This window comes from Cetorhinus maximus, chromosome 18, assembly GCF_964194155.1.
Source record: "Cetorhinus maximus chromosome 18, sCetMax3.hap1.1, whole genome shotgun sequence".
In the NCBI taxonomy this organism is placed as follows: domain Eukaryota; kingdom Metazoa; phylum Chordata; class Chondrichthyes; order Lamniformes; family Cetorhinidae; genus Cetorhinus; species Cetorhinus maximus.
The window spans coordinates 5,018,514-5,036,088 of record NC_135896.1 but is presented as its reverse complement, the minus strand read 5'-3'; the positions used below and the strand labels follow the sequence as shown (position 1 = coordinate 5,036,088).

Here is a 17,575-nt window from a genome sequence, read left to right as displayed (position 1 = left end):
TGAACCAGAAGATGTGCAGATGCCACAGGATACTTCTTAATTTGAGGGACACATTGGTGCATGAGAATCGAGGGTCTGAACTTAGTGCCATTCCATTACAACATATAATGCAGCTGTAGAATTCTGCATTATTGCCTGGTTCATGATAAATAAACTCTTTAAACCGATCACAAAATTTTCTTTTCTAATGCCCCAAAATCTCTACTCAGGATAAACATTGAGCATTTGTTTCAAAGCTTTTACCAATTAGACCCTTTAAATGTAATTAATGACACCTCACCAGGCAGATGGGACCCATCTAAAATGACAATGGCAGTATTCCCTCTGTTGCATCGAAGGAATCGAGCTGCTTGAGAAAGGTCTGCATGTTGCTCAGTATCTGGTCTTCAGGGCCCACATGAAACTACCAGATCTTCCAAGGGCTAGGATTCCATCATCAGTGGTCTATGGGCGGAAAATCTGCCACAGGGTTAGACAGGAGTTCAACCCTCCATTGTGGAATCCTTTGTTCCTCCCCTAAAAATGTGGATGGATCTACAATTCAATTGTAACTACACTTCAAAAGCACTTCATTGGCTGTAAAGCACTTCACTGTCTTAAGGTCATGAAAGGCACTACAGAAATGCAGTTTTTTTGAATATATATATAGCACCTTTAACATAACAAAACACCCTTTGGAACTAAAGAACTACTTCTATAGCACCTTTCACAACCTCAAGATGTCCCATAAGAATATTAACCCTTGAGCCTGTTCCTCCACTCAATGAGATCATGGTTGATCTCCGACCTAACAACACATATACCTTTGCCTCTTATCCTATCATACCTTTAATTAACAAAAATTTATCAATCTCAGATTTGAAATTAACATTAGATATAGCATCATTTGCAATTTGAGGAAGGGAATTCCAAACTTTTACTACACTTTGCATGGAGAAATGTGTTTTAATTTCACTCCTGATTGTCTGGCTCCAATTTTTAGACTATGCAACCCATTCTGCCCAGCAACCCCCAACCCTAATCTCTCCAACCAATGGAAATAGTTTCTGTCTATCTACCCTATCTGTTCCCTTAATATCTTGAAAATTTCAATCACATCATCACTTAACCATCTAAATTACAGGAAATACAACCCTAGTTTGTGTAATCTCTCTTCAGAATTTAACCCTTAGAGTCCAGCTATCATTCTGGTTAATCTAGATATAAAGGCCAGCATTCCTTTCATTCCAAGGCACTTCACAGCCAAAAGTAGTACTGTTTTAATTTAGGAAACATGTCATTCAATTTACATACAGCAAGCTCCCACAAAGCACAACGAGATAATGTCAAATATTCTGTTTTTTTAGGTGTCAGTTGAGGGATAAATATTGGCCTACTCTTATTTAAATAGTGTCATGGGACACTGTCACCTGTGTGGGTAGAAGGCACCTTAGTTTAACCTCTCATCCAAAAGAAGGCAGACAGTGCAACTCTCCCTTAAGTAGCTCATTAGTATTAAATTATTTACTCAAGTCATTGGTGTGGGGATTTAATCCATGATCTTCTGACTCAAGAGGTGAGAAGTGAGCCATTGAGCGACAGCTGACTTGACAGGAAAGTGGTAGATTCCAAGGAGGAAAGCGGCAAGAGTACAGCCAGCGTTAGGCTATGGCGAGGCTTTTAAAGGTGGGAAGAGGAGAGAAGGGGTTCAGGAAGAGTTCCAGATTGCAAGGACAACATGGCTGAGGCTCTACTGTGGATGAGGCAAATGGCAGGAAGTAGAAAAGAGTTGGAAGAAACTTACTTTGCAGTCCTCCTCTGCACCCAATTCAGGAGAACTTTAATGACCTTCCTCTGGTCCTTGTATGGAGCTGAAGGGGTTGTTTCCTTAGCAGTGCAGTGTAACATCAGGTCATTATCACTCCCACTGTGCAAGGAAGACAGGCTGGATGTGGGAGAGAAGATCTTCAGGTGTCCAGTCGCTTCCTTTATCTGCAGTTACAGGAACAAAACATTTGTCAAAATACTGCAGATACACAACACAAAGGGGGAAATTTTAACCCTGATTGTCCACCCCACTGGTTTCTAACCAGAAAAAAATTCGCCCACAGGACCTACCCGCTGACATATAGCTTATATCCCGCAGTTCTGATTTTAATCTGCTTTTCGAAGCAGGCTGGATGGACACCTGCCGGAATATTCTTTAAATGTCTAGATCTGGCTCCAATGATGTCATTGAGATGACAAGTTTGATTCCTAGTTTGTCCACAGTTGAACAATGGCTGCCCTGACAGTACCCTTGGATTAGGGAGGGGAAAATTCAGCCAGAATTCCCACTTCCAATGGCTACAACCTTTGCTGGAAATGCATAGGCATCAAGTGGGAAAAAGATTGGCCTCAACTTTTGATCCATCATATAACCGCTGACTGACACTCACTCCAGAGACTCACACCGAATAATGGGAACTTGGATAAGACACTGGAGCCACTTTCCAGCACGTAAAGGATGGTGTGAAAACTGGTAAAAAAAACTCTTGTTTTTGCTCTGGGAGGATTTTTAGTCAAACAAAGCAAACTTCATTTACACGAGAGCTTCCGTGGCTGCTCGTATCCAGCCAGCCCCTCTTACAGCCATTTTCCTAGGAAACCATCCCTAGAATGTATTCCCCCATGTTAGCCACACATTGGTTGAACAAATCACGTGACGCCAACTCAGCTGAACTGATCTTAAAGTGACAGTCATCACAACTCTGATCTGGGGTGGTGGCACTGGTTGGTGGAAAGGGGAGAGTACAGCCTTAATTTACAAATAGCCTAGAGACAGACTAGTAGTATTAGCAGTAAGCATTACTAATGATATTAATGACATTAGTACAGACTAGTAGTATTACTGGTAGTAATCTTCTAAGAGTCCTTAGATTCTGGAAAAGTCCCAGAGGATTGGAAAACAGACAATGTAACACCCTTATTTAAAAAGCGAGAGACAAAAATCAGGTAACTATAGGCTAGTTAGCTTAACATCTGTCATTGAGAAAATGTTGGAGTCTATTATAAAGGATGTAATAGCTGAGCATTTAGAAATGCATAATCTAATCAAGCAGAGTCAGCAAGTCTTCATGAAGGGGATATAATGCCTGACAAATCTCTTAGAATTCTTTGAGGAGGTAACAAGTAGGATAGATAAAGGGGAACCAGTAGATGTAATATATTTGGATTTCCAAAAGGCATTTGATAAGGTACCGCACATAAGGCTACTTAATAAGATAGTCCATGGTGTTGGAGGTAGTATATTAGCATGGATAGGGGATTGGCTAACAGATAGAAGGCAGAGAGTTGGGATAATTCATGATTTCCAGGATGGCAACCTGTAACTAGTGGAGTGCCACAGGGATCGGTGCTGGGGACACAATTATTTACAATATATATTAATGACTTGGATGAGGGAAATGAACGTACTATCGCCAAGTTTGTGGATGACACAAAAATAGGTGGGAAGGCAAGTAATGAGGATGACACAGAGTCCACAGAGGGATATAGACAGGTTAAGTGAATGGGCAAAAGTGGGAAAGTGTGAAGTTATGCACTTTGGCAGGAAGAATAGAGGAGCTGAATATTATTTAAATGGAGAAAGACTGAGCACAGAGGGATTTGGGGGTCCTTGTGCATGAATCCCAAAAAGCTAGCATACAGGTTCAGCAGGTAATAGGGAAGGCAATGGAATGTTGGCCTTTATTTCAAAGGGAATGGAGTATAAAAATAGGGAAGCCTTGCTAAAACTATACAAGGCACTAGTTAGACCACACCTAGAATACTGTGAATAGTTTTGGTCCCCTTATCTAAGGAAAGATATACTGGTATTGGAGACAGTCCAGAGAAGGTTCACTAGGTTGATCCCGGGTGTGGAGGGATTTTCTTATGAGGAGAGGTTGAGTTGGCTGGGCCTGCACTCATTGGAGTTTAGAAGACGAAAGGTGGCCTTATTGAAACATACAAGATTCTTAGGGGGCTTGACAGGGTAGATGCTGAGAGGTTGTTTCCCCTTGTGGGAGGGTCTAGGACCAGAGGACATATCTCAGAGTAAGGATGCGCCCACTTAAAACAGAGATGAGGAGGAATTTCTTCTCTCAGAGGGTAGTGAATCTGTGGAATTCTTTACTGCAGAGGGTTGTAGAGGCTGGGTCGTTAAGTATATTCAAGGCTGAGCTAGGCAGATTTTGAATCAGTAAGGGAATCAAGGGTTATAGGGGAAAGGCAGGAAAGTGGAGCTGAGGATTATCAGATTAGTCATGATCTCATTTAATGGCGGAGCAGACTCAATGGGTCGAATGGCCTACTTCTGCTCCGTCTTATGGTTAATGCCTGAAAGCAGGTGATCTACCTTCACCACCATATTAAATGTATGACTAGAGCAGCATGGGGTAACAAGTGGGGGCGCGGGGGTGGGAAATATTTGTAGAGGAAAGGTGGGCCATTGTTGGTTCGCTCATTGATTTTGAGCAATGGAACTAGGGGTTTAACCTGCAAGCTAGATGGATCTCAGCAGGGATGAGAGATGGCTATAAATAAAAACAGAAATGCAGTACTCAGCAGATCTGTGGAGAGAGAAACAGAGTTAAAGGCCTGAATTTTGTGCATGTTGTGCATGTGTAATCAGTGGGCCTGGAAGTGGACGTGATATCCGCTTCTGGCCATGATCGCAACTGACACGTGATTTCACTCTGGCTGGCTAATTCAGGCCCAGCTAGCATGAAACGCACCTGGTCATTGGGCAGCACAATCCGTAGGAGTGGGGGCGGGGGCAGGAGCATGGGCACACGGATACAATCTCTCTCTCCCCAGGACAAAGCACCCCGCTTGATTGGCACCTTCTCCACAAACATTCACTCCCTCCACCATCACCGCACAGTGGTAGCAGTGTGTACCATCTATAAGATGCGCTGCAGGCTCCTTAGACAGCACCTTCCAAACCCACAACCACTACCATCTAGAAGGACAAGGGTAGCAGATAGATGGGAACACCACCACCTGGAAGTTCCCCTCCAAGTCACTCACCGTCCTGACTTGGAAATATATCGCCGTTCCTTCACTGTCACTGGGTGCAAATCCTGGAACTCCCTTCCTAACAGCACTGTGGGTGTACCTACACCACATGGACTGCAGCGGTTCAAGAAGGCAGCTCACCACCACCTTCTCAAGGGAAACTAGGGATGGGCAATAAATGCTGGCCCAGCCAGCGAAGCCCACATTCCATGAATGAATATAAAAAAAGGGCCTCAAGACAGTGAGGGTTGAGGAGGCAGTCTCCAGAGGAGATGAGGCCTTAAAGAGATATGAGGGTGTGTGTGAGTGTGAGAGTGGTGATGTCCCTTGAGCTGGCAGTGAGTGAGATGCCAGTGAATGTGTGATGGCCTTGTGAGTGAGAGAGTTTGGAGTGATGAAATGATTGCCTTACCCTGGCAGCACGGATGAGATCATTCATCCTCTTTCTGCATTGGAAGGCCAACCTCTTCTGTGCAGCATTGGCACTGATCACCACTGCCATCGCCTACCAAGCTGGAGTGGTGAGATTGCTGGACCTCCAGTAGCCACAGCGGGACTACAGAACATCACAGCATCTAAAAGGCGTTCCAGGGATGTGTCACTGAACCAGGGGCTGCAGTCTTCTTGCCTTTTGGGGCCATGTCTTTTGTGCAGCAGTATTGGGCTAGAAGCACTGAGAAGTGTGCACGCGACTGCACTTTAAATATGGCAGCTGGCGTGAGGAAGAGGCGAGGTGACGGTATGGCAGGCAAATGAGAGCCTGGCCACCATCGAAACGGTGTGTTTCCCGGGAATGCAAGACTAATGAGGTGGGATTGGGATGATACGGCATGAAAAGCTGCCTTTGCAGCTGGCGGGTAAAACGTTCTTTTTCCCGCCCGCTACCACACTCATCTGGTTCCACCCTCTGTCCTACCATGTAGTTACAATCAGGGGGCCTGTACACCACTCCCACAAGTGACTTCTTTATCATTTCTCATCACAACCCAAACTGCTTCTATATCCTGGTTTCCTGAATTTAGGTCATCCCTCCCTAATATGCTAATACCATCATTAATTAACAGAGCTACCCCTCACCTTTTCCTAACTTCCTGTCACATACCCTTCAATATTCAGGTCCCAATCTATGTCATCGTGTCGCTATGTTTCTGTAATGGCTATCAGATCATAATGTTTTATTTCTATTTTTGTTATCAGTTCATCTGTTTTGTTTCAAATGCTACATTCGTTTAGATAGAGTCTTTAGTTTTGTCCTTTTATTATTTTTGTAGCATCTAGCCTTATTTGCTGATTTACTTTTAGATTTGTACTCTCTGTCCCTCCCTGTCATGGTCTGTTTATCACTTCCCATATATTTACCTTTCTCTCTTGCCTTGTCTCTATTCTTTAATTTACCAATCTTCCCAAATTTGATCCATTGCCCCCACTATTCAGTTTTAAAACCCTCTCTACTTCCCTGGTTATGTGACTCACAAGGACACCAGCCCCAGCATGGTTCAGGTGTAGACCATCCCAATGATACAGATCCCACTTCCCCCAATACTAGTGCCAGTGCCCCATGAACCAGAACCCACTTCTCCCACACCAGTCTTTGAGCCACACATTCATTTCTCTTTCCTTATTTGTCCTATGCCAATCTGCAGGTGGCTCAGGTAATAATCCAGAAATTATTACCTTTGAGGTTCTGCTTCTTAATTTGGTGTCTAGCTCCTCATGCTGACTATGCAGAGCCTCCTTCCTCATCCTGCCTATGTCTTTGGTACCTACATGGACCACGACCAATGGATCCTCCCCCTTCCACAGCAAGTCCCTCTCCAGTCCTGAGAAAATGCCCCAAACCCCGGCATTGGGCAGGCAACATAGCTGTCTGGACTGCCTCTCCTTGCTACGGGAACAGTGTCAACCCCCCTCACCATACTGCCCCCTACTACCAGTACATTCCTTTGTGCTCCCCCAACTTGAATGGCTTCTTATACCACAGTGCCATGGTCAGTCAGGTCATCCACCCTGCAGCCCCACTCTCATCCAAACAAGCTGAAAGACCCTCAAACCTGTTGGACAATTGCAGAGGCTGACATTTCTGCCCTCTATGTCCCCTTACCTGCCTCAGCTACAGTCATACCCTCCTGTCCCTGACCACCTTCAAGATCAGAAGATCCTATCCTAAGATGTGTGACCGCCTCCTGGTACAAAGTGTCCAGGTAACTTACCCCTTCCCTGATGTGTCGCAGTGTCTGCAGCTCAACCTCCAGCTCAATGACTCTGAGCCAAAGCTCCTTAAGCCGCAGACACTTACTCCAGATGTGTTTGCCCTGGAATACACTGGTATCCAGGAGATACCACATGCTGCAGCCAAGACAAATCACCTGTCCTGTCGTATTTATGTGCTTTAATTACTTAATTATTTCATTCAATTATTTGTTTTCTTTTATACATTTACTAACCTTATTACAAATTCCTGTACTATTTTAAACCTTAGGAATAGACTAGACCTTGACCATTTACCAGATACTCACTAAACAGCTAGCTTCTTCCCTGTAGCAGAGCAAGAACCAGTTCCTACTGGGTGAAAGAGTTAGAAAAAGCAAAGGAGCACCTCCCTCCCCTCCTCACCAAACTCCCGCACTCACCAAACTCCCGCACTGGTTGCACTGAGAATGTCTGAATTTACATGTTTTAAACAAAGGGACTAGCTGAGTCTCAGGGTCCTCTTTTCACTCACTCTTCTAGGTGGGGGTTACTGTATCCAGGTCGTCTCACTCTTATAGTTAGCGGTTACAATCTCCGGGTCCTCTTTTCACCCGCTCTTCCCGTTTTGTTACAATGCGATCAACTGACATATTCTGTTCCTCTCTCAGATGCGCAATCCTCACTATGCCTGATAGACCTTGAGGATCCTCTCTTGACACCCAAGGAGGTGCCATGTCACATCATCTCTCTGAACCAAGTACCAGTCAGATATAGGCACATTGGTGGGCAATAGCACATCAGATCAGTTGGTAGTGGTGAGGGCACATCACATTCACATGAGGAACTGGTGGAGGAAGAGAGTGCCCAGGGTGCAGGCAGTCGGAGGACTGCTAGAGACCAGGACCACGCTGAGTCCGAGGCAGATGATGAGCCTCTGGAGTCATCCATCAGGTGACAGATGCTGGATATCCAGCAGGATGCGTGGGAGGATCTGGCAGATCATGGTCTGCGTGCCATGGCCTCTGTCATGGAGGAGTCCATACAGAGGATGAGCACTGTGTTGACCTGGAGCTCCGAACGCACAGCCTCCTCCATTGAAAGAACGGTGACTCCCATGGAGAGGCAGCTCCAGAAACATAATCAGGGATTTCTGGTGCTGCGCTCGGACCTGCAAGCCCACTCCCTGGTCTCCCTGCCTCCCACAAGGTTCATCACTTCTGCAGCCATGTCCTCACCCTGGGTCTTCTCCGGCTCATCAGACCCCCATCATCTTCTGCAGCCTGTGGAGCTGCCTTGTTGTCTTCATCCTTCAAAAAGATCCCCCCTTGACAGAGCCAAATTATGCAGAGCGCAGCACATGATGACAATAAGCGCTCTAGAGGATATTACAGTGCTGCTCCTAATCGGTCTAGGCATTTGAACCTCATCTTCAGCAGCCCAATGGTCCTCTCATTCACTGCCCTTGTAGAGGCATGACACCTATTGTACCTCTCCCTATGTTCTTGGCTGCTGGAGTGGCATCATGAGCCACCTTTTCAAGGGATAGCTTTTGTCACCCAGGAGCTAACCTCCAGCCGAGCTGGAGCCATGAACAGCCTTGGCACCTGGGAGATGTAGGCATCATGGGAGCTGCCAGGGCACCCGACGTGTTCTTGAACAATTTTGCACTTGTTCACGTCAGCCGACCATCCACACCCGCAACATAAAATTCTGGCCAATGTTTCAGATCTGTGACCTTTCGTCAGGAATGAGAAAATTTAGAAATGTAATAAGTTTTGAGCAAATGAAGTGGGGGAGAATGGGAAAAGAATAAAAGGGTGGCAGGCAGGAGAGATTAACTGACAAAAGGTGCAAGGCCAAAGGAAGAGGTAATAAGACAAGTAAAGAAACAAAGAATGTGACTAGAATAGCAGCTGCCTGAATGCAAAGTAAAGGAGCTAAGAAAGAAACAAAAGAAAAAACACAAAACCAGAGGGAGATGTTCCAAAAAGCAGACAGCCAGTCTGCATTTGGTCTCCCCAATGTAGAGGGGACCATGTTGTGAGCAGCAAGTACAGTTTACTAAATTGAAAGAGGGACAAGTAAATTGCTATTTCATCTGATAGGAGTTTTTGGGCCTTGGGTGTTGAGGAGGGAGGAGTAAAAGGGCAGGTGTTGCATCTCCTGCGCTTGCATGAAAAGGTGCCGTAGGAAAAGGAGAGCGTGTTGGGGTGATTGAAGAGTAGACAAAAGTGTTGCAGAGGGAACAGTCCCTTCAGAATATGAGGGGAAGATGTGTTTGGTGGAGGCATCGCGCTGGAGGTGTCAGAAATGGTGGACGATGATCTATTTAATATGGAGGCTGGTGGGATGGAAGGGGAAGACAAGGAGAATCCCATCATGGTTCTGGGAGGGAAGGAAAAGGATGACAGCATAAATGGGTGAAATTTAACGGATGCAATCAAAGGTCCTGTCAACCATTGTATTGGTTGGAGTGTGGAGGGGTGCAGTGGGAGGAAAATCGGTTGAGTAGAAAGGAAGACATATCAGGAGTGCTATTATGCAGGGTTGCATCATCTGAACAGATGTGATAGAACCTGAGAAACTGGGAAAATGGAATAGAGTCCTTACAGGAGGAAGAGTGTGAGGAATTGTAGCCAAGGTAGCTGACAGCCACTGCAGCATTCCAACGAAGCTCAATGGCAAATTCAAGGAACAGCACCTCATCTTTCAACTGGACACTTTACAGCCTTCTGGAATCAACATTGAATTTGACAATTTTAGATCATTACCTTTTTCCCCCTTTTTTTTGCTGTTTTGATTTTTCTCGTTTCTTTCTTAATTCCGTCACTTTGCATTTGGACGACCACTATCCTGCCATTCACACCTCCTTTAGTCATACCTTTTTTACTTTACTTGTCTTGTTATTACTTTCTATGGCTTTTCAACATGAAACCCTTTGTCATTTGACTTCTGCCGTCTAACCTATCATAGGTCTCTTTTGCTATTCTTCCCAACCTTCCTCTTTTCACTTGCTCAGTCTGTATTACATTCCTAACTTTTCTCAGTTCTTATGAAAGGTCACGGACCTAATGCTTTATCTCTGTTTCTGTCTCCACAGATGCTGTCAGACCTGCTGAGTATTTCCAGCATTTTCTGTTTTTATTTTAGATTTTCAGCATCCACAGTATTTTGCTTTTGTATCAGAAATGGCAGTTGGAAAAGGTGCATCTGATCCTGAGCTCACTGTCAGATTGGGAAATGAAAAGAAAGAAAGACCTGCATTTATATGGCATTTTCATAACCACTGGACATCTCAAATTGCTTTACAGGCAATGAAGTACTTTTTGAAGTGTAATCACTGTTGTGATGCAGAAAATGTGGCAGCTAATTTTGTGCTCAGCAAACTCTCACAAGCAGCAATGTAATAATGACCAGTTGACTTGTTTTTGTGATGTTGATCAAGAGATAAATATTAGGGTTAGGGTGAATGTTAGCCTTAATTTTTGTGCTTAAGTCCTGGAGTGAGACTTGAACCCAGAGCCTTCTGGCCCAGAGGTAAGAGTGCTATTAACTGAGCCACAGCCAATACAGAAAAATTAAACTAAGAAGGTGAAGGTCAGTAGATTAACCAAACCTTTCCACCATGTCGTTCAATTACCTCTCCCTCCAGAAATGAAGGTAATTGACTCTTGAACCCATTTAGACTGTCAGCTTCAATGGCCTTCTCTGACAATTTATCTCACAACTCCATTCCTAAAAAAAGGACATACAGACACTTCAGGAAGGATGTTCAAGGCCTTGGAGAGGGAGCAGAAGAGATTTTCAAGAATGGTCCCATGGATGAGGAACCTTAGTTATGGGGAAGCACTGGAGAAGCTAGGGCTGTTCACCTTAGAGCAGAGAAGGTTAAGAGATTTGATGAATGATTTTGATAGAAGAAATAAGGAGAAACGGTTTCTAATATCAAAGGATCGTTAATCAGAGGGGATAGATATAAGGTAGTGACTGGTGAAGAAAGCAGAGGCAACTTGAGGAAACTAATTAAAAACTAATTTATAAAAAGATGTTGCATTGACTGGAAGAGTGGTGGAAATTCAGATTCAATAGTAGCTTTCAAAAGATAATCAGAAAAATATGTGAAGGGAAAAAAATGTACAGGGCTATGGGGAAAGACGAGCGGGACTAACTAGATAGCTCTTTCAAAGAGCAAGCACAAGCATGTTGGGCCTAATGCCCATCTTCTGTGCTGTATCCTTCTATGTTTGGTGTGATAACGTTAGCTGAGCAATAATGTGTAGCACACCAAAGCCCAGCCTGATTGATTGGTTAGAAAGAGTTGAGAATGATTGGCTGGTTGCTCAGTCTATGGAAGGAGGGGTGTCATTACCTTACCTGGAAATGGAGAATGATATTCCAGATTAAGCCAAGAATCATGGAAGGGTTGCCATTTGCAATCTCCGGGGCATCAATGCTAACCAGCTTCACCTACAAACAAAGGGGCACTCACTAGTTAATGCTCGAAACATTCACTGTTACAGGATGCATATTTCAGTAGGATTCCACATCACAATTCACACAGTGCCTTAACAACAATTATGCATCATAAATATTGCGATTTACACATTAAGCTCACAACATTCATGCATACTTCTCACATTAGAATTCTAAATATTACAGAAAATATCCCTAAAATATTACAAGAATAATAGGCCAATATGTAGTCATCTGAATCAATGGGGTAGATGTTTGCCTATATTGCCAGCCTAAAGCAAGCAGGTAATGCACAGAAGATGTTAGGGGGAACATAGTATGCTCTTTACAGAATCCGTCAGTAAATTCAATGAAAGCAATTGAAATTTTATTTTCAACTATGGACATGTGTAAATTGGACAGAAGCTGCTGTCACAGGCCTGACCCAGGAAACTTGAAGAACCTTGTACTTACATATCCTTCCTCTAAAAACTGCAGGGCCTTTGCAATGTTGTTCAGCCGGAAAATCCGATGCATTGAATGTTTGTAATGGTGCATCTGTGCAAAGAAAAAGAGCCACCATCAGCCGATCCAAGGCCCACAGGGCACTGTGATGTCCAGTGAGAAAATTACTATTGTACCTATGGTCTGGTGGTACATGCCTATCATCCCAAACCAGAAACATGGTTATACACACCTTCTCAGGTTTGCAATCCCAGCAAAATGTTACTTTATACAATATTTACACTATGTACATTTCTGTCCTGCTTCACCCACCAGCACAACTTGACCCTGTGAAAGACAAACTGACATTGTATCAAGATGGGGGCAAGTGCTGCAAGCTGCCAGCCGCCTGTGCAATGCAGAAGCCCGAACTGGCCAACCTGCCTGTGCATTGCCCCACTGCAACCAGCTGCTGAGAAATGAGCCCTTGGGCCCACCTTTCCTGTGAGAACGGACCGTGAACTCTGCTGCACCAGCTGCTCCAGGTGTGTGAGACTGGGGTCCAATTCTCTGATTACCAAACTTCCCACCAGTAGAATCAGGTTTTTTCTATCAAAGCAGAAAGGAGGAGTAGGTCATTTGACCCCCTCAAGCCTGTTCCGCCATCCAATAAGATCATTGCTAATCTTCTACACCAACTTCACCTTGAATATTCTCAAGGAAGGAGCAGCTGTAGCTCTATACAGTAGAGAGTGCAACTCCTTGAGTGAAGAAATTTCCCTCATCTCAGTCCTAAATTGCAAACCCCTTATTCCAAGTTTGTGACCCCTAGTTCTAGACTCACCAGCCAGGAGAAACATCCTTCCAGCATCTACCCTGTCAACTTCTCTATAGAATTTTATATGTTTCAAAGAGATCATTCTTCCAAACTGTAGGAAATACAGGCCTAGTCTACTCAATCATTCTGCATAGGACAATCCCATCATCCATGGACCCGTCTAGCAATCCTTCATTGCATTTCCTCTAAAGCAGGTGATATCCTTCCTTAGACCAAAACTATACACAGTATTCCAGGTGTTGCCTCACCAAGGTCCTATATAAAATTGCAGTACGCCTTCTTTACTGTTATACTCCAATCCTTCTGTAATAAAGGTTAACATACCCTAATTACTTGCAGTACCTGCATGTTAACTTTCTTGATTAGTGTTCAAGGCCATCCGGCCTCTGAATATGAACGTTTCCCAGTCTCACTATTTAAAAAAAATTATTTTCTATTATAGCTGCAAAAAGATCATTTCTCCACATTATTATTCCATCTGCTGCACTCTTGCCCACTCATTATATCCCTTTGCAGTCTCACAGCTTACTATCCCACCTAACTTTGTGTCATTGGCATATTGGTTGTAATAACTGAGGCCCAAGTACTGACCCTTGCATATTTCTGGTAGTTACATTTAACTAACTCAAAAATGTTCCATTTATTCCTATGCTCTGTTTTTTGCCCATTAACCAATTCTCAGTCAGAGCTAACATATTACCCCCAATCCCATGAAACATAATTTTATGTAATGACCTCTTGTATGGTCACTTATTGAATGTTTTTTGGAAATCCAAATACACTACATTCACTGGTTCTCCTTAACCACACTACTAGTTGCAATCTAAAAACTGATTTGTCAAACACATTTTTCCTTTCATAAATCTGTGTTGCCTCAAAATAGTCATGTTAAGATTTTTGAAGTGATTTCTTAACACTCCTTACAAATAATAAATTCTAGCATTTCCCTGCAACTGATGTCAGGGTAACTGACCTATAGATTCTCTTTTTTCTCCCTCTCATTTCTTGAATAGATCTCTCATTTTGAACATATCCATTAAATCTCCCCTAACTTCTGTTCTAAGAGAGAGCAACCACAGCTTCTCTAATCTCTCCGTGTAACTGATGTCTCTGACCCTAGTCACATTCTGGTAAATCTTTTCTGTTCCCACTCCAAGACCTTGACATCCTTCCTAAAGTGTGGTGCCCAGAATTGGACAGAATCAGCTGAGGCCTAACCAGTGATTCATAAAGGCTTAACATGAAATATTTAATAGCAAAATAAGTTAAAATAGTTGCATTATCAGAACATTATCAGAACATCTTATTGAGCATTCCTCAATAAGATATCCACCACCAGGTAAATGTACTGCACCAAAATAAGCAGAAAATAAAGAATCAAAAATTACAGGGCCCAGCAGCGCTGGAAGAACTTTACCAGTCTTTGCCCAGATAACACTTCCAGCAGCGCCATCAGGATCTTCCCATCTTTCATGTCTTGAAACAAATCCTTCACCTCCAGGGGTGGATTGCACTGAGAGAAGACAACCAAAGAGTTGCACGCAGTGAGAAAGCAGCCATAAAGTATACATATGCACACACAACATGGCGCAATCATTTTACCAGCTGGGCATAAGAGAATAATGGCCAAGCAGTCAGGGAAAAAATCCTGGAATTGTGATGCCCCCATCTAGATTAAAGGGTTGTTACCTGTGAAGTAATTTTGATAGCTTTGAGAAGTTAAAGGTGCAAAATAAATGCAAGTTGTTTTATACAAAATAAATGCAAATACACAATATGAGCTGTACATGTTATAGAAACAAGCTACCATACACTCAACGGCAACTTGCACTTACTGAACACCTTTAATCTAGAAAATGTACTGCACCAAGACATGTTTCAAAACATGAAAGCTGTGAGGAGGATGCAGAGATGCTTCAGTGTGATTTGGACAAGCTGAGTGAGTGGGCAAATACATGGCAGATGCAGTATAATGTGGATAAATGTGAGGTTATCCATTTTGGTAGCAAAAACAGGAAGGCAGGTTATTATCTGGATGGCTATAAATTGAGAGAGGGGAATGTGCAACGAGACCTGGGTGTCCTTGTACACCAGTCGCTGAAGGTAAGCATGTAGGTACAGCAAGCGGTAAAGAAGGCAAATGGTATGTTGGCCTTCATAGCCAGAGGATTCGAGTACAGGAACAGGGATGTCTTGCTGCAATTGTACAGAGCCTTGGTGAGACCACACCTGGAATATTGTGTGCAGTTTTGGTCTCCTTAATCGGAGGGTGTACTTGCTATAGAGGGAGTGCAGTGAAGGTTTACCCGACTGATTCTTGGGATGGCGAGACTGACATATGAGGAGAGATTGAGTTGGTTAAGATTACATTCGCTGGAGTTCAGAAGAATGAGAGGGGGGGATCTCATAGAAACCTATGAAATTCTAACAGGACTTGACAGGGTAGATGCAGGAAGGATGTTCCCGATGGTGGAGTCCAGAACCAGGGGTCACGGTCTGAGGGTACGGGGTAGACCATTTAGGACTGAGATGAGGAGAAATTTCTTCACCCAGAGAGTGGTGAGCCTGTGGAATTCATTACCATAGAAAGTAGTTGAGAACAAAACATTGTATGTTTTCCAGAAAGAGTTAGATATGATTGGATGATCAGCCATGATCATAATGAATGGCAGAGCAGGCTCGAAGAGCCGAATGGCCTACTCCTACTTTCTATGTTTCTAAAACCGCCCCACAGCATTTCAGAGGTGCTCCCAGACAGAAAGAGTGCCAAGCCAAAGCAGGGGATAGCTGGAGGGCTGACCAAAAGGGTAGTTGTGGGCATTAAGAAAGTTCTCAGCCTCCTTGAGATAGGAAAAGAAAAAATAAATCAAAACAAGGGGAGATGATGGTGTAGTGGTAATTTCACTGAACTAGTAATCCAGGCAAATACCCTGGGGGCAGGGGTTCAAATCCCACCATGGCAACTGGTGTAATTTGAATTCAATGAATAAATTTGGAATTGAAAAGCTGGTCTCAGTAATGGTGACCATGAAACCATCATCAATTGTTGTGAAAAACCCATCTGGTTCACTAGTGCCCTTTAGGGAAGGAAATCCTTATGTTGCCTGGCCTACTTGTGACTCCAGACCCACAGCAATGAGCCATTTCAAGGGCAGTTGGGGATGGCCAACAAATTGGGGGTGGCCTTGCCAGTGAAGCCCACATGAAAGAATAAAGAAAGTTTCTAGTCCTGACCATGGACACCTGCAGAATCACACATGTCCATGCTCCAAGTATAGGATGGAGCTCAACTCCAATATGCAGCCTGCTGATGCTACCCATATAACAGTTGTGTGTTTAAGAGTGTGGTCATTAGGAGAATACTGCTTGACTCTGGTGTTCATCTTGCTGATGTTCACTATCTAAGCTCAGAATGGCCCTTGGGTGAGATATTGGAGCAAAGCCAGAACCCAAAGGACGTAGGAGCAGAAGTAGTCCATTCAGCCCATCAAATCTGCTCTGCCATTCAATGGGATCATGGCTGATTTGATAATCCTCAACTGCACTTTCCTGCTTTTTCCCCAAAACCCTTGATTCCCATACTGATTAAGAATCTGTCTATCTCAGCCTTGAATATACTTAACAACCCAACTTCTACAGCCCTCTGTGGTAAAGAATTCCACAGATTCACCACCCTCTGAGAGAAGAAATTCCTCCTCATCTCTGTCTTAAATGGGCGATCCCTTATTCTGAGATTTTCCCTCTGGTCCTAGACTCTTCCACAAGGGGAAATAACCTCTCAGCATCTGACCTGTCAAGCCCCTTGAGAATTTTATATGTTTCAATAAGATTGCCTCTCATTCTTCTAAACTCCAATGAGTACAGGCCCAACCTACTCAACTGCTCATAAGAAAATCCCTCCATACCCAGGATCAACCTAGTGAACCTTCTCTGGACTGCCTCCAATGCCAGTATATCTTTCCTTAGATAAGGGGACCAAAACTGTTCACAGTATTCTAGGTGTGGTCTAGCTAGTGCCTTGTATAGTTTTGGCAAGACTTCCCTATTTTTATACTCCATTCCCTTTGAAATAAAGGCCAACATTCCATTTGCCTTCCCTAGTACCTGCTGAACCATGACTATGTACCCCAGCAAGAGTCAACAACTGCACAAGAGAATGGGAGAGAACTGAAGTAGGGGACAAAATATATAGGATAAAAGCAGATTTCCAGCACCTGCAGTATTTTGCTTTTATTATGAAGACATAATGTGTTGTCTGTTTGCAAGTTCATATCTGAGGTGTGCTTTATTGGCAGAGAGGCATATATACATGCAATTGTGAGGACAGAGTATAAATACAATACTTGATGAAGAATGTAACAACAAAGAACAGGAAGGTTAGGAAAATACAAAATATTAATAACATTATTAATCACTCATAGTTGGCGGCAGCATCCATTTTTAAAAAAGATGTATGTAGGTGAGCAGTTAACAAGATAAGTAAATAAATATTGTTCAGCATGAGTAAATAGCCTGAAATAATGTAATGTTTGCCCTCACCCTGTCCAAGTGGAAGTTGATCCATCGGGTAAACGTTCTCTTCTGCGTGCTCACTCTTTCAACTGAAGGAAAACGAGGGAACAAGCAGCCTAT

The 17,575-nt window shown here is 43.6% G+C and overlaps 1 protein-coding gene across 1 annotated transcript in view; it reads right to left on the bottom strand.

Annotated features, from left to right (window-relative positions):
- The window catches only part of LOC144692894 (uncharacterized), a 90,813-nt gene that overhangs the window by 33,121 nt on the left and 40,117 nt on the right, over positions 1–17,575 (bottom strand). Inside the window, exons 2-6 of the mRNA XM_078561993.1 lie at positions 17,483–17,544; positions 14,361–14,456; positions 12,136–12,219; positions 11,584–11,676; positions 1,784–1,971 (exon numbers count right to left, since the gene is read on the bottom strand). Coding sequence (XP_078418119.1) covers positions 1,784–1,971; positions 11,584–11,676; positions 12,136–12,219; positions 14,361–14,456; positions 17,483–17,544 — 523 coding nt within the window. The remainder of the gene's footprint in view (positions 1–1,783; positions 1,972–11,583; positions 11,677–12,135; positions 12,220–14,360; positions 14,457–17,482; positions 17,545–17,575) is intronic.